Source organism: Schistocerca americana, chromosome 5, assembly GCF_021461395.2.
Source record: "Schistocerca americana isolate TAMUIC-IGC-003095 chromosome 5, iqSchAmer2.1, whole genome shotgun sequence".
In the NCBI taxonomy this organism is placed as follows: domain Eukaryota; kingdom Metazoa; phylum Arthropoda; class Insecta; order Orthoptera; family Acrididae; genus Schistocerca; species Schistocerca americana.
In genome coordinates this window covers 419,484,075-419,509,346 of record NC_060123.1, presented here as the reverse complement: position 1 = coordinate 419,509,346, position 25,272 = coordinate 419,484,075, and the positions used below count along the sequence as shown (strand labels likewise).

Below are 25,272 nucleotides of genomic sequence, written 5' to 3'. Positions count from 1 at the left end.
ATTGCTGCAACTGCATCATGGTCACTAATAGCAGTTTGGATGTGGACATTCTCTAAGAGCTCAAGTGTATTTGTTGCCATTAGATCCAATATATTTTTCCCAAACAATCTCACATGCAGCTTGAGTTTCTACCTCAGTGGATTTGAGTTTCTTGTCTACTGTGACAAATACACCACCTCCAGTTTCCATTTTGCTATCTTGTCGATATATATTAAAATTTTCCGTAAAAACCTCACTTCCATCAGTTTCAGGTTTCAGCCAGTTCTATACTCAGTAGTATGTGAGCTTCACTGCTTTTAAAGAGTGCTTCAAACTATGACATTTTGTTGCAAATGCTACAGCAGTTAACCATTGGAATTTTAATATTCTCCCCAGTGGGAGGCATTTCTTTCGATCTTACAGTGATACTTCTGTTTTTCCTACAGCTATTGTTAACTGGGTTGGATGGAGAGTCACCAATCTAAAAAAAAACCTTGTTTGCACCCCATGTACAGTAACTGGGTAGCAGCCTCTGATGTGTAGTGCATATCTGACCTACTTGGGGAGGGGGGGACCCTACAGTTGTCAACACTATGGCCCAAGTCCAGGAAGCTGCAGCTTAGCTTTTCGCAGAACCTTCAAAGTCTCTGGTTCAGTCCTTCTAGTCAACTCAGACCAGACCCACAATCAGTTCTGGTGACAATGCTGCAAATTGTGAGATTCATTGACACTCCATGCACAAGACTTGTCTTCTCAACTTTCTCTGCCAGTCACAGTAATGATCCAAGCATGACCTCTGAGCCCAAACGGCAGGCATCATTCATTCCAACATACATTACAATCTGCAGCTGGTTGTACCCTGCTCCCTCAATTCCTGTCCCTTGCTGCCATTTCCCTAAGGGGTACTATCATTCGGCGTATGTCTGAACTGCAACAAATCATCTGAAAAATGGAGCGCTCTGCTAATTTGTGTAGATGTCACTAGAACTCTGAGCTCGGAAAGGAGCTTATAATCACATTTCTCTTGGTATATTAGTTGTCTGGTTATGAAGTTGGTGGATTTCATACAGTGGGAAATTTAACAGTGGTTGCACTAAAATGTTCAATATCAAAACGGTGTGTTTTTTTTCCTTCATTCAAATTTCTTATCACCAAAGTAAATTTCTCATGGTCATTGGTTACGTGTTGCTGAAATATGTTCTCTATGATCACAAACCAAGTTTGTGGTTGATTGTATATAAATAGCAGGGACTTTAATTGCAGGCATGTTGTGGATGAACTGCTGGATCCAGTAGATGAAAAGCTCATTACTCGAAACTGTGGTCACAGCTCTGTTGTAGAGCTCATAATTACATACGGCTGCAAACCAATGCTATTAATCTGAGCTGAGACGCTCTTTAAATCTGACTTATCATCATCTCCCATCTCAGCAAAAATGTTCACAGTGTAGTGAAATGTGGGCATTGCACTACTAATGTCATTTTTGTTGTCCTGCATAGGTTTCGTGTTCAGAATTGACAAAGGAGAGCAAGCTCCAAATGGAATTCATTGCATTAATGCATATTTCTGCCATATGCAAAAATGCTGTTCATGTGGAAGCATGGAAGTTCTTAGACAGGGTCACCAATTATGTGGCCTCTTTGTTTATTCACATAAATAACTGTATGTAACTTTTGAATGTACAAAATTAACTTTTGTTCATGAATGTTACAAATACAAGGGCATTTGGTGAAGCATAGAACTTACAAGCAACACAAAGATAAAATGCACATTAGAGAGGTCACATGTAAGAACTGCTGATCTCACAACAGACAAGCACAACAATGCACCATTGCCCCACAGAAATTATAGTATTACATTGATTTATAAGAGCAAGGTGTATGCCTTTTAAGTTAACTGATCTTTTGGACAGCCCTCTTATAGATCAATGCACTTTAACATTTTTCTACTGTGCAGATTCTGTCTTGTAAGAGTGATACAGAAGGTCTTCAAAGATTCATTTATGACTGCCACTCTTCATTTATTAAAGATCATATCACTTGTACTTCTTTGCTGAGAAACCAATCTGTTGAATTACACACACAAAATTCAATTTTTCACATAAAATGCATCATTTTGTAGAAACCCGAAACAAAGAAAATAAAATAAGCTGTTGTGTGATCTCTCACGTTCTCTCAGCACAACTGATTGATTATTGATATGCTTCCAGAGAGGCTGAAGCCCATACAGTGCATACATAAAACAGCATACCTTGCAGCACCTGAAGAAGATGGTTGGGTTGGTCATCAAAATATTATGCATAAAATTGAAACAACAACTTGGCAGAACACCCTGAAACACACTATTAAAAAATAATCTCTTACCTGCATCAGCAATGGTTCAGTTCTTGAAGAGGTAGTTGTAGCTGTAGGGAGGTCATCAACTAAAGATCCAGTCTTTCTATTTGGAAAAATAACACACTTGCAAGCTTTTTCTCTGCTTGAACAAGATGATGTAAAAAAAAAAAATCAGTCATTTTCCTTCTTTCCTTCTTCACCTAGCGAGGTGGCACAATAGTTGGCGCATTGGACTCGCAATCGGGGGGACAGTGGTTCAAACCTACATCCAGCCATCCTGAAATAGGTTTTCCGTGATATCCCTAAATCACTTCAGGCAAATGCCAGGATAGTTCCTTTGAAAGGGCATGGCCGACTTCCTTCCCCATCCTTCGCCAATCCAATGGGACCAATGACCTTTCTGTTTGGTCCCCTCCCCCAAATCAACCAACCAACCAACCATAGTTTCTTTTTTCAGACTTTTTTGTTAGTTGGTTCATCATTACAAATACAGTAAAAATATACAGTAACTTCACAGCAGTGCTGCACAAGTGACACAGAACAATGCACTGCATGTGACAAAGGTATTCTACAAGAACTATTGAACACTGTGGTCTGGAGTCAAGTTTTGCTTATCACAATGTTGGGACGTAACACATTGGGGAGTAGAGGAGGGAAGCAACACAACTGGCTGTGGTGCATTACCATGTGTCCATAAACAGCTTATCCCTCATCACTGAGGGTTGAAAAAGTGCTCCATATTTTGCTACGAAAAGCGGTTGTATTTTATCAGTCAAAATATTTGTAGGCTATTAATATCCTTTCAGAAGCGTTTCACTTGTGCTACAAATATCGTAATTCTAATCCCCCTCCATATCTGAATGGTCAGGTTCACACAGTGCACCTGGGTTTGATTACTGATGACAGCATGAATTTAAACTGATATTGTGTCAGATGCAAATATTGGAAACAAGCTGTGAGCCACGTGACATGATTTACCGTATTTACTTGAATCTAAACCGCACTTTTTTTCCGGTTTTTGTAATCCAAAAAACCGCCTGCAGCTTAGAATCAAGTGCAAAGTAAGCGGAAGTTCTGAAAAATGTATGTAGGTGCCGCCACAACTAATTTCAGCCATCGAATATATGTAGCGCTACACAGGCATGCTTTGCAGGCACAAAGATAAATACTGGTGCCAAAACCTCTGAGTCAGTAAATAAATTTTTAAAAAAAGGTGTAAGACGAGCTTTTTTCTCCGCCCCGAGTTTCAACCACTGTTCATACATTATCCAATGAAATAAATACAAATTCCGTATTGCTCATCTTCTAATGTAGCAGTATTTCAATGTACTACAAAAATCCGACTGGCAGGACTGTTTCGGATGTTTGTCAATATGGCCAACTCTACGTTCTGAATTTTTTCCTACCTGTGAGAAGAGATGGTTGGCTAATAGGAACTTTTATGAATTGTGAATCACATGCAGTATTCTCTTCACCATAAGAACAATACGCGTATAAACATTTTGCTATGTATTCTTTCGTGTTTACTGCTATCTCATTTAAATCCTGTCTGCCTAATAAACTATGAAACTAGTGTGAGACAACAGCAAACACGGAAGAATTACATATCATGTCATGTTTATATTGGTATTATTCTTATGCGTAATAGTGATACAGTCAGAAATGAAGCACGACAATTGACTAGATTTTTAAATCTAAGATGACTCTAATTTCCATTTTTTCGCTAATGCGACAATTCCTCGTTTTTATTGCAAGCGGCAGTAGCACGCACAAAAGCAAGCCATTCCACGAGGAGTGACAGGTCGTAAACACACATTATCAGAATGCGACAAACAATGCATGACACAGTACAATAATGCATTTTCAGCCTAAGTGACGTAAACACCTACAACAAGGAGAACGACACTTACCAGATCAAAGAAAAATAAGCAATCGATTCAAACCAGACGAAGCACATGAAAAAGGAAGGGTACCTGTATAAATATGGACGGAGCGCCTGACGCATAGCAATTGCTACCTGGTAAAGCTTAACTGCTAAGCTTACGACTCGAACCTAACTACTGTAGCTGTATCGTCATTCATTCGACCTAAATTGTGTCTCATATTACATTGGACCAACTTTGTTTCAATTTGGAGGTGCGGCCTAAAACTTTTCTCTCCCCTTGAATTTCGAGTCTCAAATTTCAGGTGTGGCTTATATTCGGGAATTTATTTTTTCCTTGATTTCGAGTATAATTTTTCAGGTGCGGCTTAGATTCGAGTAAATACGGTATGTATCTATAACCTTAGAACAAGAAATTTATTATTACATATACATGTGACATGGGGGAGGGGAGGGGGGGGGGCACAATTAACAGTGAAAACTGATGTGTGTGAAAGTATATGCTAATACATGCAATAACATTCCCATAAACATGGTTCCATAAACTACCAATTTTATGTGCCGTTGACTTCAGTACGAAATACTATCTGAGTTAGTAGAAACCAGCAACCAGCCCTGGCTTTGCATGGGTAGAATGTGGCATTTACAGCTGGAAAAATCATCTGGCATAACAGTAATAAATTATATGCACAAATATTCCTTGTGAATCGATCTATCTGTTAGAAAAAACTGTATCAGAATCCCTACAGAGGTTAGCCTTCATACAGGCAGAAAACACAGCAGAGGGCTGCAAGTAATAATATGTCTATATCTTTACAGATTCTGGCCAAGCTTCAATTCTCTATGAGTAGCAGCAACTACGTACTTCACTGCTTTCCCTGCCAGATACCAACTCCTCTAGCTGACCATCTCGTGACTGCTATCAGCCATGATATGTACTCCAAATGCCTATTAAATATGGAATCAATAACAATGGATACACTACACAACCATCATTACTATAATTATAAATTATATATAAATATCTTCCTTGTGGATCAGTCTACGGTACTGGAAGTGTATCAAAATCCCTACAGTATTTCTGATATTAGTCTCCACATACATGGTGGGGGGACTTTAGTTTATAATATATACGGGTGTATTTGAAATGTAATCTTTACAAGGCAGGAGACCTGGGTTCAAATACCAGTCCAGCACATATTTTCAACTTTCCCCATTGATTTCAATCAGTGCCTGCTCACACCCAGTGTCTGTGATTCCTTCATGTCTAAATACATTTGTACCAATTAGGCTTATATTTGATACAAAAGTCAGTGACAGCTCATAATCATACATTCTTAATTATCTCACAAATGGCTCACTTGCAGAGCCATATCTACTAATCTAATCTAATCCCATGTTTACTGGAATGTATTTTTCTTCTATCATCATATACTTTCACCCAGGTCATTTTTTGCTATTAATTACGACACACCCTGTAAACAAGCTATGGACTTTGAAGCCTCAGGCATCCCTTTCAACTTGACGTCCACAGCAGCTGCTTCAATCTTAAACCAGCCCTGCCAACATAAAGAAAATGAAATATCATTGATACAATTTCCATCTTTCTACTAAACCAAGAATTTTTCTTCTTACTCTTGTAGTCCGGAAACTAATGGAAATTTGCCAACAAGGTCTGAAGACTTAAGGACAAATGTCAAACCTGATTGAAATCAATGGGGAAAGTTGAAAATATGTGCTGGACTGGTATTTTGTGTAAATTTTTCAATAAAAACAAATTTGGAGGCCTTTCTGACTCCCCTGAATAATTTACATTTGAGAGTGAAGCAATATAGGTACAGTAATATGTGAAGGTATAACATGCACATACATACCTCACTCGTTGCGAGCTGGTGCAGAATCCGAATGGCAGCTCGTGGCACGGCACTCTGCTGGAGTTGAGCCACGATCTGGTGGCAGATTCTCGGTATGTGTCCAAGTGCAGGAACATGATCCGCAAGGGCAGGCTGAGCTTGCAGCAGGCACACAAGAGCACTTGTTGCCAACTCCAACAGTTCCACCTGTCAATTAATGTGCAATATGTTTGGTATGGAATAATCGCTAGCTTCAAAGTGATAACTCAGATGATGAGAGGTTGCAGTATGTACACCTGTGTTTTGGTTTGAGTGGATCTGTAATTACAGTGTGGAGGATATAATCCGAGTAGCTTGAACAGACGTTCATAAACATCCAAATGTTTACTGGGGAATTCTTGAGTGTAGGTTTCAATGTTTTCTGCAATTCTGGTGAGGAATGCTGAATATAGAGAGATAAAGAGCAAAAATTTTAAGCCATTAGCACACAAACTGGCTTGGAAAAATTTCCTGGCAGTTCCTTACCCATAATTGCAGGGCAGGATGTGTCTGTGTGTAAAAGGGACCAAGGTATTTCCCAGTTAAGAAAGCTGGAAGTGGAGCTACTGTACCAAACATGTTCTGATATGCCATTTAGAGCAGTAAAAATACTTCATAGCTGAAGCAAGTACAGGGGCAGGTAAGTTAATTCAGCCTAACACATGCAGCTTCACTGGTGAATTGATGGAACTCTCATTACAAGTGACTGAGGTGGAAATTTCACCAAATCATACTTAATGAACATTTAATGCACACACCACAGCATGCTAAACAAGATCACATTATTTAAAAACTTCCATATGCTTACTTAATATTTAAAATGTGCAGATTACTTTTATCTTAGGTTGTCAATAGAATGTTCATGTAAACATAATATTTTATGAGAAGCTACACATTTTAAATATACAGGGTGGAGAAAAACTGGTCACAAAATTTTAACCCTGGATACCTGATGCCAGTAGGAGCCAAAATTGTTAATGTTGTGCAAGTCAACAACACACAGTTTTTGAACTACAGATATATGGCACCATGCACACCGATTGGTTGCCGGATTTCCCTGTTGCCGGATGCTCTGGACAATGCATGACCAAGAATATTTTGCCTGCTGGAGATTGCCACGTATCCAAGGTGGCCTGCACGCTCAGTGGTAGCGCACCAGCCTTCTACTCTGGGGGGCTGGGCACAAATCTACCAGGGTCCCGACACATCCACTGTTGTTTCCTGGGAAGACGTACCGGAACAAACCCATCATCAATAGCTGTTAGTTCGCATAAAGTCTCTTACAAATTGTGTCAGCCCTGTAAAGGGCCTTTTTTGTAGCTAGGACATTGTTTACTTAAAGCAGGTGCTCAAACTGTGGACACACTGATGCAACACAAGCTTGGTAATGTCGAACGGTGTTTTGCCAAAATATTTCGAAGATCCCTTGCATTGCCCTGATGTGATTGGCAGCACGTTGAATGCGATCCATTAATTCCTACAAGCACCTCTGCCAATTATTTGGCCATTGAAGAGTTCATTTAAACATCCGCGCACAGCATGACTTATGAGCGGGCACTCCATCATGCTGCAACCACATGCGTAGATGTATGTCCAGGGGAACATCTTCCAGCAGGCCAAGTAGAGTTTCTTGTAAAAAGTGAAGGTATATTGCCACAGTAAGTCGAGGAGGTAGATGGACGTGTGTGTGTGTGTGTGTGTGTGTGTGTGTGTGTGTGTGTGTGTGTGTGTGTGTGCGCGCGTGTTCACGTTGGGGCAGTGACGGGGCGAGGGACGTTTGTATGTGTGAACCAACAACCATAGGGCAGCCCATCAACCGACAAATGGCAAACAGGGCAATCTCACGACAAATCTGAGTCCGTGGCGCCAAGTTTCAATAGTTTAAAAATGATGTGTTGTCCCCCTACACAACATCAGTAATTTTGGTTTTTACTGGCATCAGCTATCCAGGATTAAAATATTGTGACAATTTTTCTACACCTTTCTACTATTTGAAATCATTTTTTATTATCTTTTGTTTTGTTTTGTGTGCAAAAAAAATAACTGGGGTCATAAATGCCCAAGTCAGAACTAGAGAAGAACACGAACACAGACAGGAGTTAAATGACTATACATCAGTCCTAATTGACAGAAGAAAATATAGCTAAAAGCAGGCATGTGGAAAAAGGGCTAAAAAAGACACCATACAGAAATGGAGGTCCAAAACTAAAAATTAAATGGCCTTCGCCATACTGCTCCAGCAGATACAAAGTAAAACGAGGTTGACACCCCACGCGTCTTTGCTAAAACGGTTGATAAATCAGACAGCAAACCCAAGCTGGAACGTAAATGAATGGAAAGGGGGGGGGGGGGGGGGGCAGTCCATCAGGAAGGGGTGGACAGTTAAAATTTGGGTGCAATATGTACACAGTGGTGGGGTAGTGCCACATAGTAAATGACGATGGCTAAGAAGGCAGTGCCCAATATGCAGCTGAATTATAATAATCTCCTCCCACCAGGAAGTCTGACAGAAAGTCATCCAATGCGCAGGGAGAGTCTTAATAAGATGAAGCTTATTTCCGTGAAGGGAGGACCATTGGCGATGCCAAAGGGACACCACCTCCTGACAGACAGCAACGCAGAGACCAACCGAAGGAATATAAGTACTCACAGGCTGAGATACGAGGACTGCAGCCTTGGCAGCAGTGTCAGCTGCCTCATTTCCTGGCAGCCCAACATGACCAGGAACCCACAGAAACATGATACTGGCTCCACCAAGAGTGAGCAAGTGACAGTTTTTCTGGACCCACTGCACTAAGGGATGGGCAGTGTACAGCGCACATAGACGTTGGAGGGCACTGAATAAGTCTGAGCAGGGGACAATTGAAAAGCCTGTGTCACTGGATGTACTTTCCGTGGTGTGATGCAGGGTGAAGAGATTGGCTGTAAATACTGAGGAGTGTGTCGGAAGCCGATATCAAAAGACACGGGTGCCAGTGACGAAGGCACACTTGACCCCATGGTCAGTCCGAGATCCATCAGCGTACACAAAGGTACTATCACAAAGTTCCTTGCGAAGGTTGTGAAACTGAAGGCAATAGACCGAGGCTGGAGTAATGTCCTTAGGAAGTGAATGAAGGCCAAGGTTAACATGGGCCGGTTTACAAAGACAAGGTGGTGAAGGGTTCACACCCACTGGGAAATTTGCAGGTAGTGTGAAGTGAAGCTGCCGTAAGAAGTGCCGAAAGCGAACTCCAGGAGGTCATAGAGAAGAGGGACGAGTCCCATACTCACGATCGAGGGATTTATCAAAGAAGGAGGGATAGGAGGGGCAGCCACGCATGACAGAAATATGGCATGCACACCTGCTGAGGAGAAAGGCACAGCGGTAGGACAGTGGTAGTTCAGCAGCTTCAGCATACAGACTTTTAACCGGGCTGGTGTAAAAGGCGCCCATGGCTGAACAAATGCCATGACAGTGGATAGTGTTGAGACGGCATAAGAGGGATGGGCGTGCAGACACACAAACAAAGCACCCATAGTGGAGTTTCGAACAGACAAGGGACCAGTAAAAATGGAGAAGGGTGGTTCTATCAGCACCCCAGAAAGGACCATTGATGACACACAGGATATTGAAGGATGGCATACAGAGGGCTGCCAGGTAAGATACAGGGGAGGCTATTGAGCACGAGTCCCAGGACTTTCATAGTTTCAATGAATGGAAGCGTAACAGGCCCAAGATGGAGAGAGAAACCATTTGCGCCACCAAAAATTCATACATGTAGTTTTGTCATTGGAAAAGCGAAAGCCATTGTCAACGCTTCAGGAGTAAAGGCGATAAAGATAGCGCTAATCAGATGCCACTCAGTGAGACATGTCTGGGGAGAACTACAATAGAAGGCAAAATCGTCAACAAAAAGGGAGCCGGAGATGCCCGGCGAGAGACAGGCCATTAGAGGGTTAATGGCGATAGCGAAGAGGACAACGCTCAGGATGGAACCCTGAGGGACACCATTTTCCTGTATAAAGATGTCTGACAAGGCAGAACCCACACCTACCTTGAAAACTTGATCTTGTAAAGATGCTCGAAGAAAACAGGGCACGTGCCCACGGAAGCCCCACGTGTAAAGTGTACAGAGGATACCAGTTCTCCAGCACGCGTCATGGTCCTTCTCCAAATCGAAAAACATGGCCACAGTCTGGGACTTCCGCAGAAAACCATTCACGACATGGGTGGACAAAGTAACAAGACGGTCAATTGCAGAACACTGCACTCAAAATCCACACTGTGCATTCGTTAGTAAATTGCGAGACTCGAGCCACCATACCAGCCGGGCACGAATCCTATGTTCCATCACCATTCAAATGCAGCTGGCAAGAGAGTTGGGGTGGTAACTAGAAGGAAGGTTTTTGTCCTTACTGCCTTAGGTATGGGTATGACTGTGGCTTCACGCCAGCATCCAGGAAATGTGTCCTCTGCCCAGATGCAGTTGTATGTCTTAAGCAGAAAGTCCTTGCTCGCAAGATAAAGGTGCTGCAACATCTTAATGTGGCTGGCATCTGGCCCTGGGGTGGAGGATTGGGATGAACTGAGAGCATGCTCTAGCTCCCTCATAGTTGGAGAGAAGAGAAGAGAAAATATTAGATACAGGCTCCCAGGTAGATGCTATTTTTCTTGACTTCTGGAAGGCGTTCGATACAGTTCCGCACTGTCGCCTGATAAAGTAAGAGACTACGGAATATCAGACCAGCTGTGAGGCTGGATTGAAGAGTTTTTAGCAAACAGAACACAGCATGTTGTTATCAATGGAGAGACATCTACAGACGTTAAAGTAACCTCTGGCATGCCACAGGGGAGTGTTATGGGACCATTGCTTTACAAAATATATATAAATGACCTAGTAGATAGTGTCGGAAGTTCCATGCGGCTTTTCGCGGATGATGCTGTAGTATACAGAGAAGTTGAAGCATTAGAAAATTGTAGCGAAATGCAGGAAGATCTGCAGCGGATAGGCACTTGGTGCAGGGAGTGGCAACTGACCCTTAACATAGACAAATGTAATGTATTGCGAATACATAGAAAGAAGGATCCTTTATTGTATAATTATATGATAGCGGAACAAACACTGGTAGCAGTTACTTCTGTAAAATATCTGGGAGTATGCGTGCGGAACGATTTGAAGTGGAATGATCATATAAAATTAATTGTTGGTAAGGCGGGTACCAGGTTGAGATTCATTGGGAGAGTCCTTAGAAAATGTAGTCCACCAACAAAGGAGGTGGCTTACAAAACACTCGTTCGACCTATACTTGAGTATTGCTCATCAGTGTGGGATCCGTACCAGATCGGGTTGACGGAGGAGATAGAGAAGATCCAAAGAAGAGCGGCGTGTTTCGTCACAGGGTTATTTGGTAACCATGATAGCATTATGGAGATGTTTAACAAACTCAAGTGGCAGACTCTGCAAGAGAGACGCTCTGCATCGCGGTGTAGCTTGCTCGGCAGGTTTCAATAGGGTGCGTTTCTGGATGAGGTATTGAATATATTGCTTCCCCCTACTTATACCTCCCGAGGAGATCACAAATGTAAAATTAGAGAGATTAGAGCACGCACGGAGGATTTCACACAGTCGTTCTTCCCGCGAACCATATGCGACTGGAACAGGAAAGGGAGGTAATGACAGTGGCACGTAAAGTGCCCTCCGCCACACACCGTTGGGTGGCTTGCGGAGTATAAATGTAGATGTAGATGTAGAAGGGTATTGACCAAGCGTCCTCCACTCATTTCTGATGGAGGAACCAAGCGTCCACCACTCGTTTCTGATGGAGGAAGGCAGGGTGATAGTGGGAAGAGCTTGAAACTTCCGCAAAATGGTGAAAAAAGGTGTTGGAGATAGCAATAGGGTCCACATGATATTGTCAGCTACTGTCAGGCCAGAAATTGGGGAATGGATCTTGGTTCCAGAGAGCCATAGGAGGCTGGTCGACATGACAGAGGAAGGTGTGGAACTGTTAAAAGAACTAGTGAATGAAATCCAGCTAGCTCTTTTGATATCCCGAAGAATGCAATGACACTTTGCATACATCTGTTTACAATGAGTGCAGTTTGCCTCCATAGGGTGGTGGTTAAAAACACAGAGAGCACATCTCCATGCACAAATTGCATCGCGGCATGCCTCAGTCCACCAAGGGATTGGTACACGACGTGGTAAAGATGAAGTGTGGGGGATGGAACATTCTGCAGCAGTAAGGATAACATTTGAGAGATATTTCACATGGTCATCACAACTGGGGAAATCTCATTCTTCAAAGGTTGCCAGGAAGGAGTAAAGCTGCCAGTCAGCCTTAGGAAGCTGCCATTTAGGCATGCATGCACAGGGGGTAGGAGTTAGCAAACGGATAGCACACGGGAAATTGTCACTCGAGTAGGTGTCAGAAAGAACAGGCCACTCAAGACAAGGGGCAAGCTGGGCAGTGCACAATGAGAGGTCCACATGGGAATAAATGTGTGAGGAGCCGGAAAGGAAAGTGGGTGCTCCAGAGTTAAGGCAGAAGAGGTTAAGTTGGTTAAGGTGGTCAGCCGAGAGGGCGCCTCTCTGATAGGTCCTGGGAGAACCCCAAACGGGATGATGCGCTTTGCTTTGAGCTTGGACAGAAGCACCACTCTATCAAAGGTGAAAAAGACAGCGTGGGTGGGCACTAAGGAAGAATCTAACTTTTTCATTACATGATGGACAGCAATGACACCCTGATCAGAGAGGTAAGAATGGATTTCAGCCTTGTTTAGATTGTTGAACAGCCTGGTGTAAATTACACCACAGGAAGAATTTAAAGTTCTGTGGGCCTCAACACGAACACGGTAGCCATGGAGAAGTGAGGCAACAAGCAGCAGTTGTGCTTGAGAATCGTAAGTGGTCTCCAAAATCAAAGAGGCATTCTGTAAATGAGAGCAAGATTTTACATGGCCGGCAATTGCATCTACACCTTTCTAAATAATAAACAGATTTTCCGCTGTGAAGGACTGACCGTCTTCAGTATGTGAGACCATGAGGAACTGTGGTGCATCGGGAAGGGTCTGTGAATCATTAGCCTCATTACGTATATGTATTGTAGATGCTGAATGGGAAAATGATTGACTCATTGTGAGGAAATATCCCACGATTGCAAGCGTCTCCGATGGCATGCTCCTTCCAACTGGGTGTCCCCTTCACAAGGGGGCGCACCCGCTTTAGGTAATTGTTCACACCTCAGATCACACCTCCTGAACACCTGACAGAGGGACCAATCGGCAATTTGGGAAGGTTATTGCTCAGGCAATCACTCTTCCCTGAGCCTGTACTGTACCAGGGGGTACATGCAAACCCTACCTGTTGACCCAAGGCTGGGAATTACGCGTTACCCAGTCACCTGTTATGTGTCAGATGCGTGAGCCAGCTTTCAGGAGCACACAGGGAGGAGGAGGAGGAGGAGGAGGAGGAGGAGGAAGGAAATGCAGCACAGAAGGGAAAAAATGCTACAAGGGCTGGTGCCCTGTGGTAGCCAAGCATGAACCCGCCAAAGAGTGGTGAGCCCCCTGGGGGATTTTTTATTATGAAACACTTTTTATGAAGTAATGTAAATCGACAGATAAAAAAGAAAATCTACTCAACAAGCAGTGGCAGGGGAACACACACACATGAAAGGATTTAACTTTTACAAGCTTTCGGAGCCTGTGGCTCCTTTTCCCGGCAGGAGAGTTCAAGGGGAAGGAAGAGGGGTGAAGGAGGAGGACTGGAGAAGTTTAAGGAAGGGGGTACAGTTCAGAAAAATCACCCAGAACACTTCCTTCTTTCCTTCATTCCGTCCGATAAGTCTCCCCTGACCTGGGGTTTTGGGTGACTTTTCGGAACTGTACCCCTTCCCTTAAATCTCTCCATTCCTTTCCCTTCGCCCGTCTTCCATTCCCTTCAAGTCTTCTGTCAAAAGAAGAAGTCACTGGCTCCAAAAGCTTGTAGAAGTTAAATCCTTGAGTGTGTGTGTGTGTGTGTGTGTGTGTGTGTGTGTGTGTGTGTGTGTGTGTTTTTATCCCCTGCCACTACTTGGCAAATAAATTTTTTATCTATCCATTTACATTATACGAGGGTTGTTTTTCAAGTAAGGGCCGTTTTTATTTTTAAAAAAAAAAGATGCAAATACTTTTGTAACAAAACTTATTTTCTGATTCTACACACTTTTACCTATTTTTCTACATAGTTGCCTTGTTTATTTAAGCACTTGTCATACCGTACAACTAAGTTTTTAATTCCCTCTTCAAAGAATTCGGCCGCCTGCTCCGACTGCCAAGAGTTCAGGGCCGCTTTCACTTTATCGTCGTCATTGAAGCGCTGCCTGCCAAGATGGTGTTTCAGGTACCGTAAAAGGTGAAAATCGCTAGGAGCAAGGTCGGGGCTGTATGGTGCATGGTCCAAAACTTCCCAGCCAAAAAAATCAATCAAACCCTGAGTCTTTTGAGAGGTGTGAGGTCTAGCATTATTGTGCAGGAGCAAAACTCCTTTTGTCAGCATGCCGCGCCTTTTGTTTTGAATTGCTCTGCAGAGCTTCTTTAGAGTTGTACAGTAGGCATCTGAGTTGATTGTCGTTCCTCATGGCATAAAGTCCACCAACAAAACACCGCGCCAGTCCCAGAACACAGTTGCCATAATCTTGCGCTTTGACAGCGTCTGTTTGGCTTTGACCTTGGCGGGTGAGGTTGTGTGTCACCATTCCATCGATTGTCGTTTGCTTTCGGGAGTGATATGGGATACCCATGTTTCATCTCCAGTGACAATTTGACTCAACATGTCATCCCCTTCTTCCTCATAATGAATCAAAAAGTCCAATGAAGTGGCAAATCTCTTCCCTTTGTGGTCGTCTGTGAGGAGTCTGGGTACCCACCGAGAACACAGTTTCTTAAAGTTTAGGTTTTCAGAGAAAATTTTGTACAAAATCAATCTTGAAACTTGTGGAAATTCCAAAGAAAGAGTGGAAAATGTGAATTTTCTGTCCTCACAAATCTTTGTTTCGACTGCAGCCACCAAATCATCAGTGATCACAGAGGGCCGGCCTGAGCATTCTTCGTCATGGACGTTTTGACGGCCATTTTTAAGCTCTCTAACCCATTGATGCACTTTACCTTCACTCATTGCATTCAAGCCATAAACTTCTGTTAACTGACGATGAATTTCTGCAGCTGATAGGCTTCTCGCGGTCAAAAAACGTATCACTGACCGTATCTCACACGCGGCAGCCGATTCAATAATCGTAAACATTATAAAGTAGCACAGCGATGCGTACACGTCAGCTACAGAGCTGCAACTTGCATCAGTGTGAACGGGAAGGATGCCGGCAAGTGGCGCGGTGGCTTGTTGCGGCGTCCGCGCGAACTACGGGACTATACGCGCGAACGGCCCTTACTTAAAAAACAACCCTCATATTATCAATAATTGGTTATTTTCTTTTTATGAAGAGTTGGCCAATTGGACCAAAAATTGTATCAAACTGTCATGTAATGCATCTCCTTAAGACAAGTTGCATGGTAGGGAAGAGATGATAGCGGCAGCCAATAGCATGCAAGCTAAAAGAAGTTATGTATGGGGGAGTGGCTGCATAGAGTTAGTGTTCAGACTTCTATCATTTCATGAGTCCAGTTCGTTTTGCAACTTAGAATTTTTCTGCGAGTGAGACCAGAGAGCAGCTTTACAATTCATATAGGGAAATGTGTTGATACACATAGTGGAATTAGCTGTGAATTGGGAGGGAATTTCTGAGACTGCAAATAATTGATTTTCAAAGGCATTTCTGGTGTCACCTAGCTCATTTGATAAAATTAACTCCAGTTACATCAGTTTACTTAACAAGTCAATGTGTGGTATCTGCAACAATTTCATTTTACAAGGTGTGGTTATAAGGCCCCACGCCCAACCCCCAAACTGGAGGGCCAGGATTTTTCCTTGTGGTTTACTCACCCTAGGGAAGATGGCTTCCCTTTGCCCATAGCGCTCCAGCCCCCGCCCCATGTGAGACATGCTCCATCTGGCTCCTCTCTCTAGGCCTGGAACTGTTGTGGATACCAGACCTCTGCCTCGGAAGGATATGATTTACAATATGATGACAAAGCAAAGAACATGTTAATAAGAAGGAAAATCAGTATCATGATAGCTACCCGGAATGTAAGGACATTTAAGGGATCTAGCAAAATTGTAAGAAATTAGAGGAAAAATGAATAGATATAGAGAGAAAATAACTGCACTACAAGAATTACAGTGGAAAGGACTGGGAGTGATTGCATCAGGGAAACACATACTGATGTACAATGGAGGGGAAACAGGACATTATGTTTCTGGATTTCTCATACATAGCTCAATGAAGGTAAATATAATTAGTTTCAAAGTAATTGATGATAGGTTGCGTTCTTTGAGAGTTAGGGCAAAATCTTTCAATGTCGCGATGATGTGTGCCTATGCCCCTATGGAGGAATCAGATGAAGGTGAGCAGGGTGTCTTTTACTCCAAACTGGGGGTAAAAAAAAAAAAAAAAAAAAAAAAAAAAAAAAAAAAAAAAAAAAAAAAAAAAAAAAAAAAGGACAGGAAAGTTCAAAGGCACGGTGCAAACATTATCCTTGGGGATATGAATGCAAAAATAGGAAAAGAAGTAGTGTATGGAAAAATAATAAGAAAAGAAAGCCTGTGTGAAGTAAATAATGATAATAGACTGACACTGATAGAATTCGCCAGTGGAAAGGAGATAATGAAAAACACATGGCTTCCAAGGAAAGATATTGAGAAGTGCACATGGGCATTGCCAAACAGAGTTGCAAGAAACCAGACAGACCATGTAATTAGGTAAATGCCACATATCAGGCATCATGGAAGTCAGTAGCTGTAGAAGGGCAAATGGAGAGACAGAATTAGATATACAGACAGAAGATAAATATGGCAAGAAACAAAAAGAGAAAGGGAAAAGTGAAAGATAGCACAGAAAGTATCCAAATTAAAGAAAATCAGGAAGAATACAAAGAGAAATTAGAAAAGATTTTCGCGACAAGAGAGCACGTGGAATGAAGGGGATGTGGAAACTAACGGGGGATACTGAAAAAGAGAGAGAACAGAAAAAGAGCAGATAAGTTATGTAGGATGAAGACAATGCAGTGTGAAACGAGGAACATCAAATACTTGGATGAAATTAAGGATAATAATGAGACACAGAAGTTCTATAAAAGATCTAGAGAAATGAAGAGAAGATTTCAACTGAGACTGGTTCTGAGCTGGGAGCTAGTGAGCCAGTAAGACCTAGGAGTGGTGTGGGCATAACAGTATCCATGGCATCTCATAATATGAACACAAAATGCAAAACTTAAATTGCCATTTTGGAAATCTGAATTCGAAGTTTGGAAAAAAATTCAGGAATATGGACTCGAAATGCGAAAATAAGTCTTGGGGTTAAATGAGAAATTCAACATAATTGACAGCAGCATGAATCATGAACTGGAGTGGCAATTTTGTAAGTTGAGCAAGCAATAAAGGAAATTACAGAGAAATTTGGAGTAGGAATTAAAATCCAGGGAGAAGAAATAAAAACTTTGAGATTTGCCGTTGACATTGTAACTGCGTCAGAGACAGCAAAGGACCTGGAAAAGCATTTGAACAGAATGGACAGTGTCTTCAAAGGAGGATATAAGATGAGCATCAACAAAAGCAAAATGAGGATAACGGAATGTAGTCTAATTGAATCACATGATGCTTGAGGAATTGGATTAGGAAATGGGACACTTAAAGTAGTGGATGAGTTTTGCTATTTAGCATTTCTGAAGAAGAGAAATTTGTTAACATCATGTATAGAGTTAAGTGTCAGGAAGTCTTTCCTGAAAGTTTTTGTATGGAGTGTAGCCATGTATGGATGGATTATAACTAGTTTAGACAAGAAGAGAATAGAAGCTTTCAAAATGTGGTGCTGCAGAAGAATGCTGAAGATTAGATGGGTAGAACACATAACTAATGACGAGGAGGTTATCACCAATTTAGTACTGGAGGGCAGTGTGGAAGGTAAAAATCATAGAGGGAGACCAAGAGATGAATACACTAAGCAGATTCAGAAAGATGTAGAGTGCAGTAGTAACTTGGACATGAAGAAGCTTGCACAGGATAGAATAGCATGGAGGGCTGCATCGAATCAGTCCCTGGACTGAAGACCTCAACAACAATAACAACAACAACAACAACAACAGTGGCAGTGTGACAATGGGGAGAATGAAGAAAAATCTGCACTGGACAAGCTCAGCAGCAACATTATAGCTATCAAACCGCAATTAAAACATGTGCTGAAAACTAAATCTGAAAGTTTTGATACCAAGTTAACAGCTGTTGCCAGTCACCTTGAAATTGCTGGAAATAGTAAAACTTGAATGTCTTATATTCATCTTATCATGCAGAGACCTGTTTTGAAACCAATTTCAGGTGACAACAGGTACCACCCTGTTGATTTCTTACTATTCTCTAGGGATTATTTTGTCATGGTGATGTCAAACAAAAAATAAACTTGCAAAGAGTCTATCAAAGGATTCTGCATGAACTTGCTCAAACCAAAACTAATGCTTTCGCAAGTTATAACAGTTTCTAGAAGAGTTAACTCAGTAAATATTGTAGTGATACCAATCACATTAGCTTACAAAATGAAGTTTTCAATGAGCCCCTGTACAGAAATGGCAAGATGACATCGCGTCTTTTCTACCAGAATGAATTCCACAAGTCCACCATGATAGACCCTTGGAAACGTTAAACATAATTTGCACTCTTAAAAGACATTTACCTGAATCACTGCAGTGGGATTTAATTTACAGTCGTACTGATCACCACCACCACCACCACCACCACCAGTTTGTGGGGTGCTGAACAGCGTGGTTATCAGTAACTGCACAAATTGTTTTACACTGTCCAGCCTTGCTACTTTCCCAAATGATGAGGACAACACAAACACCCAGCCCCTAGGCAGAGGAAATCCACATCCCAGCCGGGAATCAAACAGAGGATCCCATGATCGAGAGGCAGCAATGCTAGCCACTACACCACGAGCTGTGGACTCAGTTAACTTGTTCTTGGAATACGTGAAAAAGTTGGTTGGTTGGTTGGTTTGGGGGATTAAAGGGACCAGACTGCCATGGTCATCGGTCCCTTTTTCCAAAGACATAGAACACCCACAGAGAACAAAAACGAGGAACAGAAGAGATCACAGACGATACAGAACAGGAGAGACTGAGACAAAGACAAGACAAAACGAAACGAACGAAAACCACATAGAGAGAAACGGTGGTTGGCCGACCATACAAATAAAAAAGGAAAAGCCAACCACTTAGAAACGCATTAAAAAATCAGTGTAAAATCATAGGCCAAAGGCCAGAGTCGACACAAAACAAAAATAAAACAGAAACACTCAGATTAAATGATAAAATCCCCCTGCCCGAATAAAACGTAAAACTAAGTCAGCCATAGTGGAGTCGTCTGTTAAAAGGGCAGGGAGCGTATCAGGCAGCGCAAATGTCTGCCTGACCACAGCTAAAAGGGGGCAGGCCAACAGAATGTGGGCCACTGTCAAAGCCGCCCCACAGCGACATACAGGAGGGTCCTCCCGGCGCAGTAAATAACTGTGTGTCAGCCGGGAGTGGCCAATGCGGAGCCGGCAAAGAACTACCGATTCCCTGCGAGTGGCTCGCAGGGATGACCGCCACACAGCCGTCGTCTCCTTGACAGCACGGAGTTTATTGGACAATGGCAGTTCGCGCCATTCCTCGTCCCATAGCGCCAAGATTTTGCGGCAGAAGACTGCCCGCAAATCAGTCTCTGGGAGGCCAAGGTCCAGAGATGGCTTGCTGGTGGCCTCTTTCGCCAGGCGGTCAACATGTTCGTTACCCGGGATACCGACATGACCGGGGGTCCACACAAAGACCACAGAGCGGCCGCAACAGGCAAGAGTATGCAGAGACTCGTGGATAGCCATCACCAGACGAGAACGAGGGAAACACTGGTCGAGAGCTCGTAAACCGCTCAGGGAATCGCTACAGATAACGAAGGACTCACCTGAGCAGGAGCGGATACACTCTAGGGCACGAAAGATGGCGACCAATTCAGCAGTGTAAACGCTGCAGCCATCCTGCAAGGAACGTTGTTCGGAACGGTCCCCTAGAGTGAGCGCATACCCGACACGACCAGCAACCATCGAACCGTCAGTGTAGACAATACCAGAGCCCTGATACGTGGCCAGGAGAGAATAAAAGCGGCGGCGGAAGGCCTCCGGAGGGACTGAGTCCTTCGGGCCCTGTGCCAGGTCCAGCCGAAGGCAAGGGCGACGAACACACCATGGGGGTGTATGCAAAGTAGCCCGGAAAGTAGGTGGAACAGTGAAAACCTGAAGCCCAGAGAGAAGCTCTTTGACGCGGACCGCTACTGTACAACCAGACCGGGGCCGATGATCTGGCAGATGGACGACCGATCGCGGGAACAGGAGACGATAATTTGGATGCCCGGGCGAGCTGAGAACATGGGCAGCATAAGCGGCCAGCAAACGTTGGCGTCGGAACCGCAGGGGAGGGACACCTGCCTCCACGAGTAAGCTGTCCACAGGGCTGCTGCGGAAAGCACCAGTGGCAAGGCGTATCCCGCTGTGGAGAATTGGGTCCAGCACCCGCAACGCAGACGGGGATGCTGAACCATATGCCAGGCACCCATAATCCAGACGGGACTGGATTAACGCCTGGTAGAGCCGTAGCAGGGTAGAGCGGTCGGCTCCCCAGCGGGTGTGGCTCAAACACCGGAGTGCATTGAGATGCCGCCAACACGTCTGTTTGAGCTGCCGGATATGAGGCAGCCAAGTCAACCGGGCATCCAAAACCACCCCCAAAAACCTGTGGGTCTCCACCACAGCAAGGAGTTCGTCGGCAAGATAAAGCCGCGGCTCAGGATGGACTGTTCGGCGCCGGCAGAAAGGCATAACGCGGGTCTTGGCTGCCGAAAACTGAAACCCATGGGCTACAGCCCAAGACTGCGCCTTACGGATAGCGCCCTGTAGCTGACGTTCAACAGCTGCAATGCCAGTAGAGCTGTAATAAAGGCAGAAGTCGTCAGCATACAGGGAAGCGGAGACAGAGTTTCCCACGGCCGCAGCAAGACCGTTAATGGCTATTAAAAACAGACAGACACTTAAAACGGAACCCTGTGGCACACCGTTCTCCTGGACGTGGGAGGAACTATACGAGGCCGCGACTTGCACGCGGAAGGTACGACACGACAGAAAATTGCGGATAAAAATCGGCAGAGGACCCCGAAGACCCCATCCATGGAGCGTAGAAAGAATGTGATGACGCCACGTCGTATCGTACGCCTTCCGCATGTCGAAAAAGACAGCGACCAGGTGCTGACGGCGGGAAAAGGCAGTACGGATGGCCGACTCCAGGCTCACCAGATTGTCGGCGGCGGAGCGGCCTTTACGGAACCCACCCTGAGATGGAGCCAGAAGGCCCCTAGACTCCAGTACCCAATTCAAGCGCCGGCTCACCATCCGTTCAAGCAACTTGCAAAGAACGTTGGTGAGGCTAATGGGACGGTAGCTGTCCACCTCCAGAGGGTTCTTTCCAGGCTTCAAAACGGGGATGACAATGCCTTCCCGCCATTGCGACGGAAACTCCCCCTCGACCCAAAGACGGTTGTAAAGATCGAGAAGGCGCCGCTGGCAGTCCACTGAAAGGTGTTTCAGCATCTGACAGTGGATGCCATCTGGCCCAGGAGCGGTATCAGGGCAAGCAGCTAGGGCACTGCGAAATTCCCACTCACTGAATGGAGCATTGTAAGATTCCGGGTGGTTGCTGCGAAACGAAAGGCTCCGACGTTCCAGCCGCTCTTTAATGGAGCGGAAGGCCTGGGGGTAATTCGCAGAAGCAGAACTCGTAGCAAAATGCTCTGCTAAGCGATTTGCAATGACGTCGGAGTCGGTACAAACGGCTCCATTCAGTGAGAGCGCAGGGACGCTGGCAGGGGTCCGATAGCCGTAGACGCGTCGAATCTTGGCCCAGACCTGCGAGGGAGTAACATGGAGGCCAATGGTGGACACATACCGCTCCCAGCACTCCTTCTTGCCTTGGCGGATAAGGAGGCGGGCCCGCGCACGCAGCCGTTTGAAGGCGATAAGGTGCGCTAAGGAGGGATGTCGCTTGTGACGCTGGAGCGCCCGCCGGCGATCTTTAATCGCTTCAGCGATCTCAGGCGACCACCAAGGCACAGCCTTCCGCCGAGGGGACCCACAGGAATGGGGAATGGCAGATTCGGCGGCAGTAACGATGCCGGTGGTGACCGATTGAACCACCGCATCAATGTCATCGGTAGAGAGAGGCTCAAAAGCGGCAGTGGAGGAGAACAAGTCCCAGTCAGCCTTATTCAGAGCCCATCTGCTAGGGCGCCCAGAACAGTGGCGCTGTGGTAGTGACAAAAAGATCGGAAAGTGGTCACTACCACACAGGTCGTCATGCACACTCCATTGGACAGATGGTAAGAGGCTATGGCTACAGATTGAAAGGTCAATGGCGGAGTAGGTGCCATGCGCCACACTGAAGTGTGTGAAGGCACCATCATTTAACAGCGAGAGATCGAGCTGCGACAATAAATGCTCAACGATGGCGCCTCGACCTGTTGCCACGGACCCACCCCACAGAGGGTTATGGGCGTTGAAGTCGCCCAATAGCAAGAAAGGTGGCGGCAATTGGGCGACCAGTGCAGCCAGGACGTGCTGCGAGACATCACCATCCGGTGGAATGTAAAGACTGCAGACGGTAACAGCCTGTGGCGTCCACACGCGGACAGCGACAGCCTCTAAAGGCGTCTGGAGAGGGACAGACTCGCTGTGCAGAGTGTGATGAACATATATGCAGACGCCACCAGACACCCTTTCATAAGCTGCTCGGTTCTTGTAATAACCCCGATAGCCACGGAGGGCGGGGGTTCGCATTGCTGGAAACCAAGTTTCCTGGAGAGCAATGCAGAAGAAAGGGTGAAAGCTGATAAGTTGGCGGAGCTCAGCTAGATGGTGGAAGAAACCGCTGCAGTTCCACTGGAGGATGGTGTTGTCCATGGCTGGGAAAGGCGTGACGGGACTGGGAAGGCAGATTACGCCGCTGGGTCACCTGCTGCCTCCAAGTGAGCATCTGCGCCAGTGCTTTCCATGGCGCCGGAGGGACTGGCGAGATCGAGGTCCTCAGCGGACGCCAGGATCTCCACCTCGTCCTCAGACGCAGAGTTTGAGGGTGGCGGAGGGACAGGTGCCACCGCAATGTCAGGTTGCTTGGGAGCCTTTTTCTTCAACGACTTCGCACGCTGTGCCTTGGGAGGGTCTGGCTGGGAGGGCCCCACTGGGTCAGTCTCAGGGACGGACGACGACCGTGAAGCCCTATGACCAGCGACCGGTTGTTGTTTCAAAACTTTGCGGGTATCCGCTTTGACACTGGGCAAAGCCTGGGAAGGGAGGGCCCCAAGGGACCCCTTCCTGGCTGGAGTGGCCGAAGAAGCCCTACGCTTCTCCGGCTGGGAAGGGGGGACGAATGTCCCGGATGGTTGGGGTGGTGTTGCTCCTGGAGTAGGTGGAGCAACAGTGGGCGAAGTGCCCCCAACAACCAAGGGGGCCGGTGCATTGAGACATGGCTGAGAGGCAGCAGTACGTGACGACACGGGAGAGGATCGGACTGCTTGTGCAGCAGCGGCATAGGTGGATATCATGGGCACGGGATGTAGCCGCTCATATTTCCGCCTTGCCTCAGTGTAGGTCAGGCGGTCCAGGGTCTTATATTCCATTATCTTCCTTTCCTTCTGGAAGATCCGACAGTCCGGTGAGCAGGGGGAATGGTGTTCTCCACAGTTAACACAAATGGGAGGCGGAGCACATGGAGTATCAGGATGCGAAGGACGTCCGCAATCCCGACACGTGATGCTGGAAGTACAGCGAGATGACATGTGCCCGAACTTCCAGCATTTAAAACACCGCATCGGAGGAGGGATATATGGTTTCACATCACAACGGTAAACCATCACCTTAACCTTTTCGGGTAAGACATCACCCTCAAAGGCCAAGATGAAGGCACCGGTGGCTACCTGATTATCCCTCGGACCCCGATGGACGCGCCGGACGAAGTGAACACCTCGTCGTTCGAGGTTGGCGCGTAATTCATCGTCGGACTGCAGAAGAAGATCCCTGTGGAATATAATACCCTGGACCATGTTGAGACTCTTATGCGGCGTGATGGTAACTGAAACATCCCCCAACTTGTCACAATTGAGCAACCTCCGTGACTGGGCAGAGGATGCCGTTTTGATGAGCACAGAACCCGAGCGCATCTTGGACAGGCCCTCCACCTCCCCGAACTTGTCCTCTAAATGCTCCACAAAAAACTGGGGCTTGGTCGACATGAAAGATTCTCCATCAACCCGCGTACACACGAGGTACCGGGGTGAATATTCTCCACTGCCTTCTTTAGCAAGTCGTTCCTCCCATGGAGTAGCTAGGGAGGGAAACGATCTCTGATCCAATGTCTTCACGTTGAGGTTAGACCTCGATCGCTTAGAGACTGCTGGTGGAGGCCCACCAGCGAGAGATGATGTACCACGCTTCATTGCGGGTCATCCGCCCTGATGCCACCTACTCCGACCAAGGGCCCTCCCCACGGGCGCCACCCAGCCACAGCAAAGGCCACCTGGCAGGATGGCCATTGCCGGGAGTCCTGATGCCCCACGGGGACGGGCATCTACTCCTTGGCATACGTGGGGAGTGAACGGCGCAGGCATCAGTAGAGCGATCCCTGTGTTGTCAGGGGGCTACAACCAAGAGGGTACATGGCGACCCCACCACAACGGACTGGCTACCGTGCTGGATCTTAGGTGCAAAAATGGCCAAGGTCGTCGTCACAGTTAAAAGAAACACTGCAGAGGGCAGCGTGGTATTCGCCCAAGAGATCGAAAACGAGCGGGACACCATGGCAACGACGAGAAAGACGGCTATAGGTCTAATTGCACGAAGGATACAGTGCACCATGTAAGGTGCCCTTCCCCAATTGGCTCGCTCTTCGGAATAATTTAGATAGATGGAGGTCAAACCCGAGAGGGGACCATCACATAAGGCCGAAACGTTTGAGACTCCTTTTAGTCGCCTCTTACGACAG

At 45.5% G+C, this 25,272-nt stretch overlaps 1 protein-coding gene across 1 annotated transcript in view; it reads right to left on the bottom strand.

The window, feature by feature from the left end:
- Positions 1-25,272, bottom strand: part of LOC124615362 (dnaJ homolog subfamily C member 13) — a 361,181-nt gene that overhangs the window by 36,690 nt on the left and 299,219 nt on the right. The window contains exon 33 of the mRNA XM_047143178.1: positions 6,072-6,257. Coding sequence (XP_046999134.1) covers positions 6,072-6,257 — 186 coding nt within the window. The remainder of the gene's footprint in view (positions 1-6,071; positions 6,258-25,272) is intronic.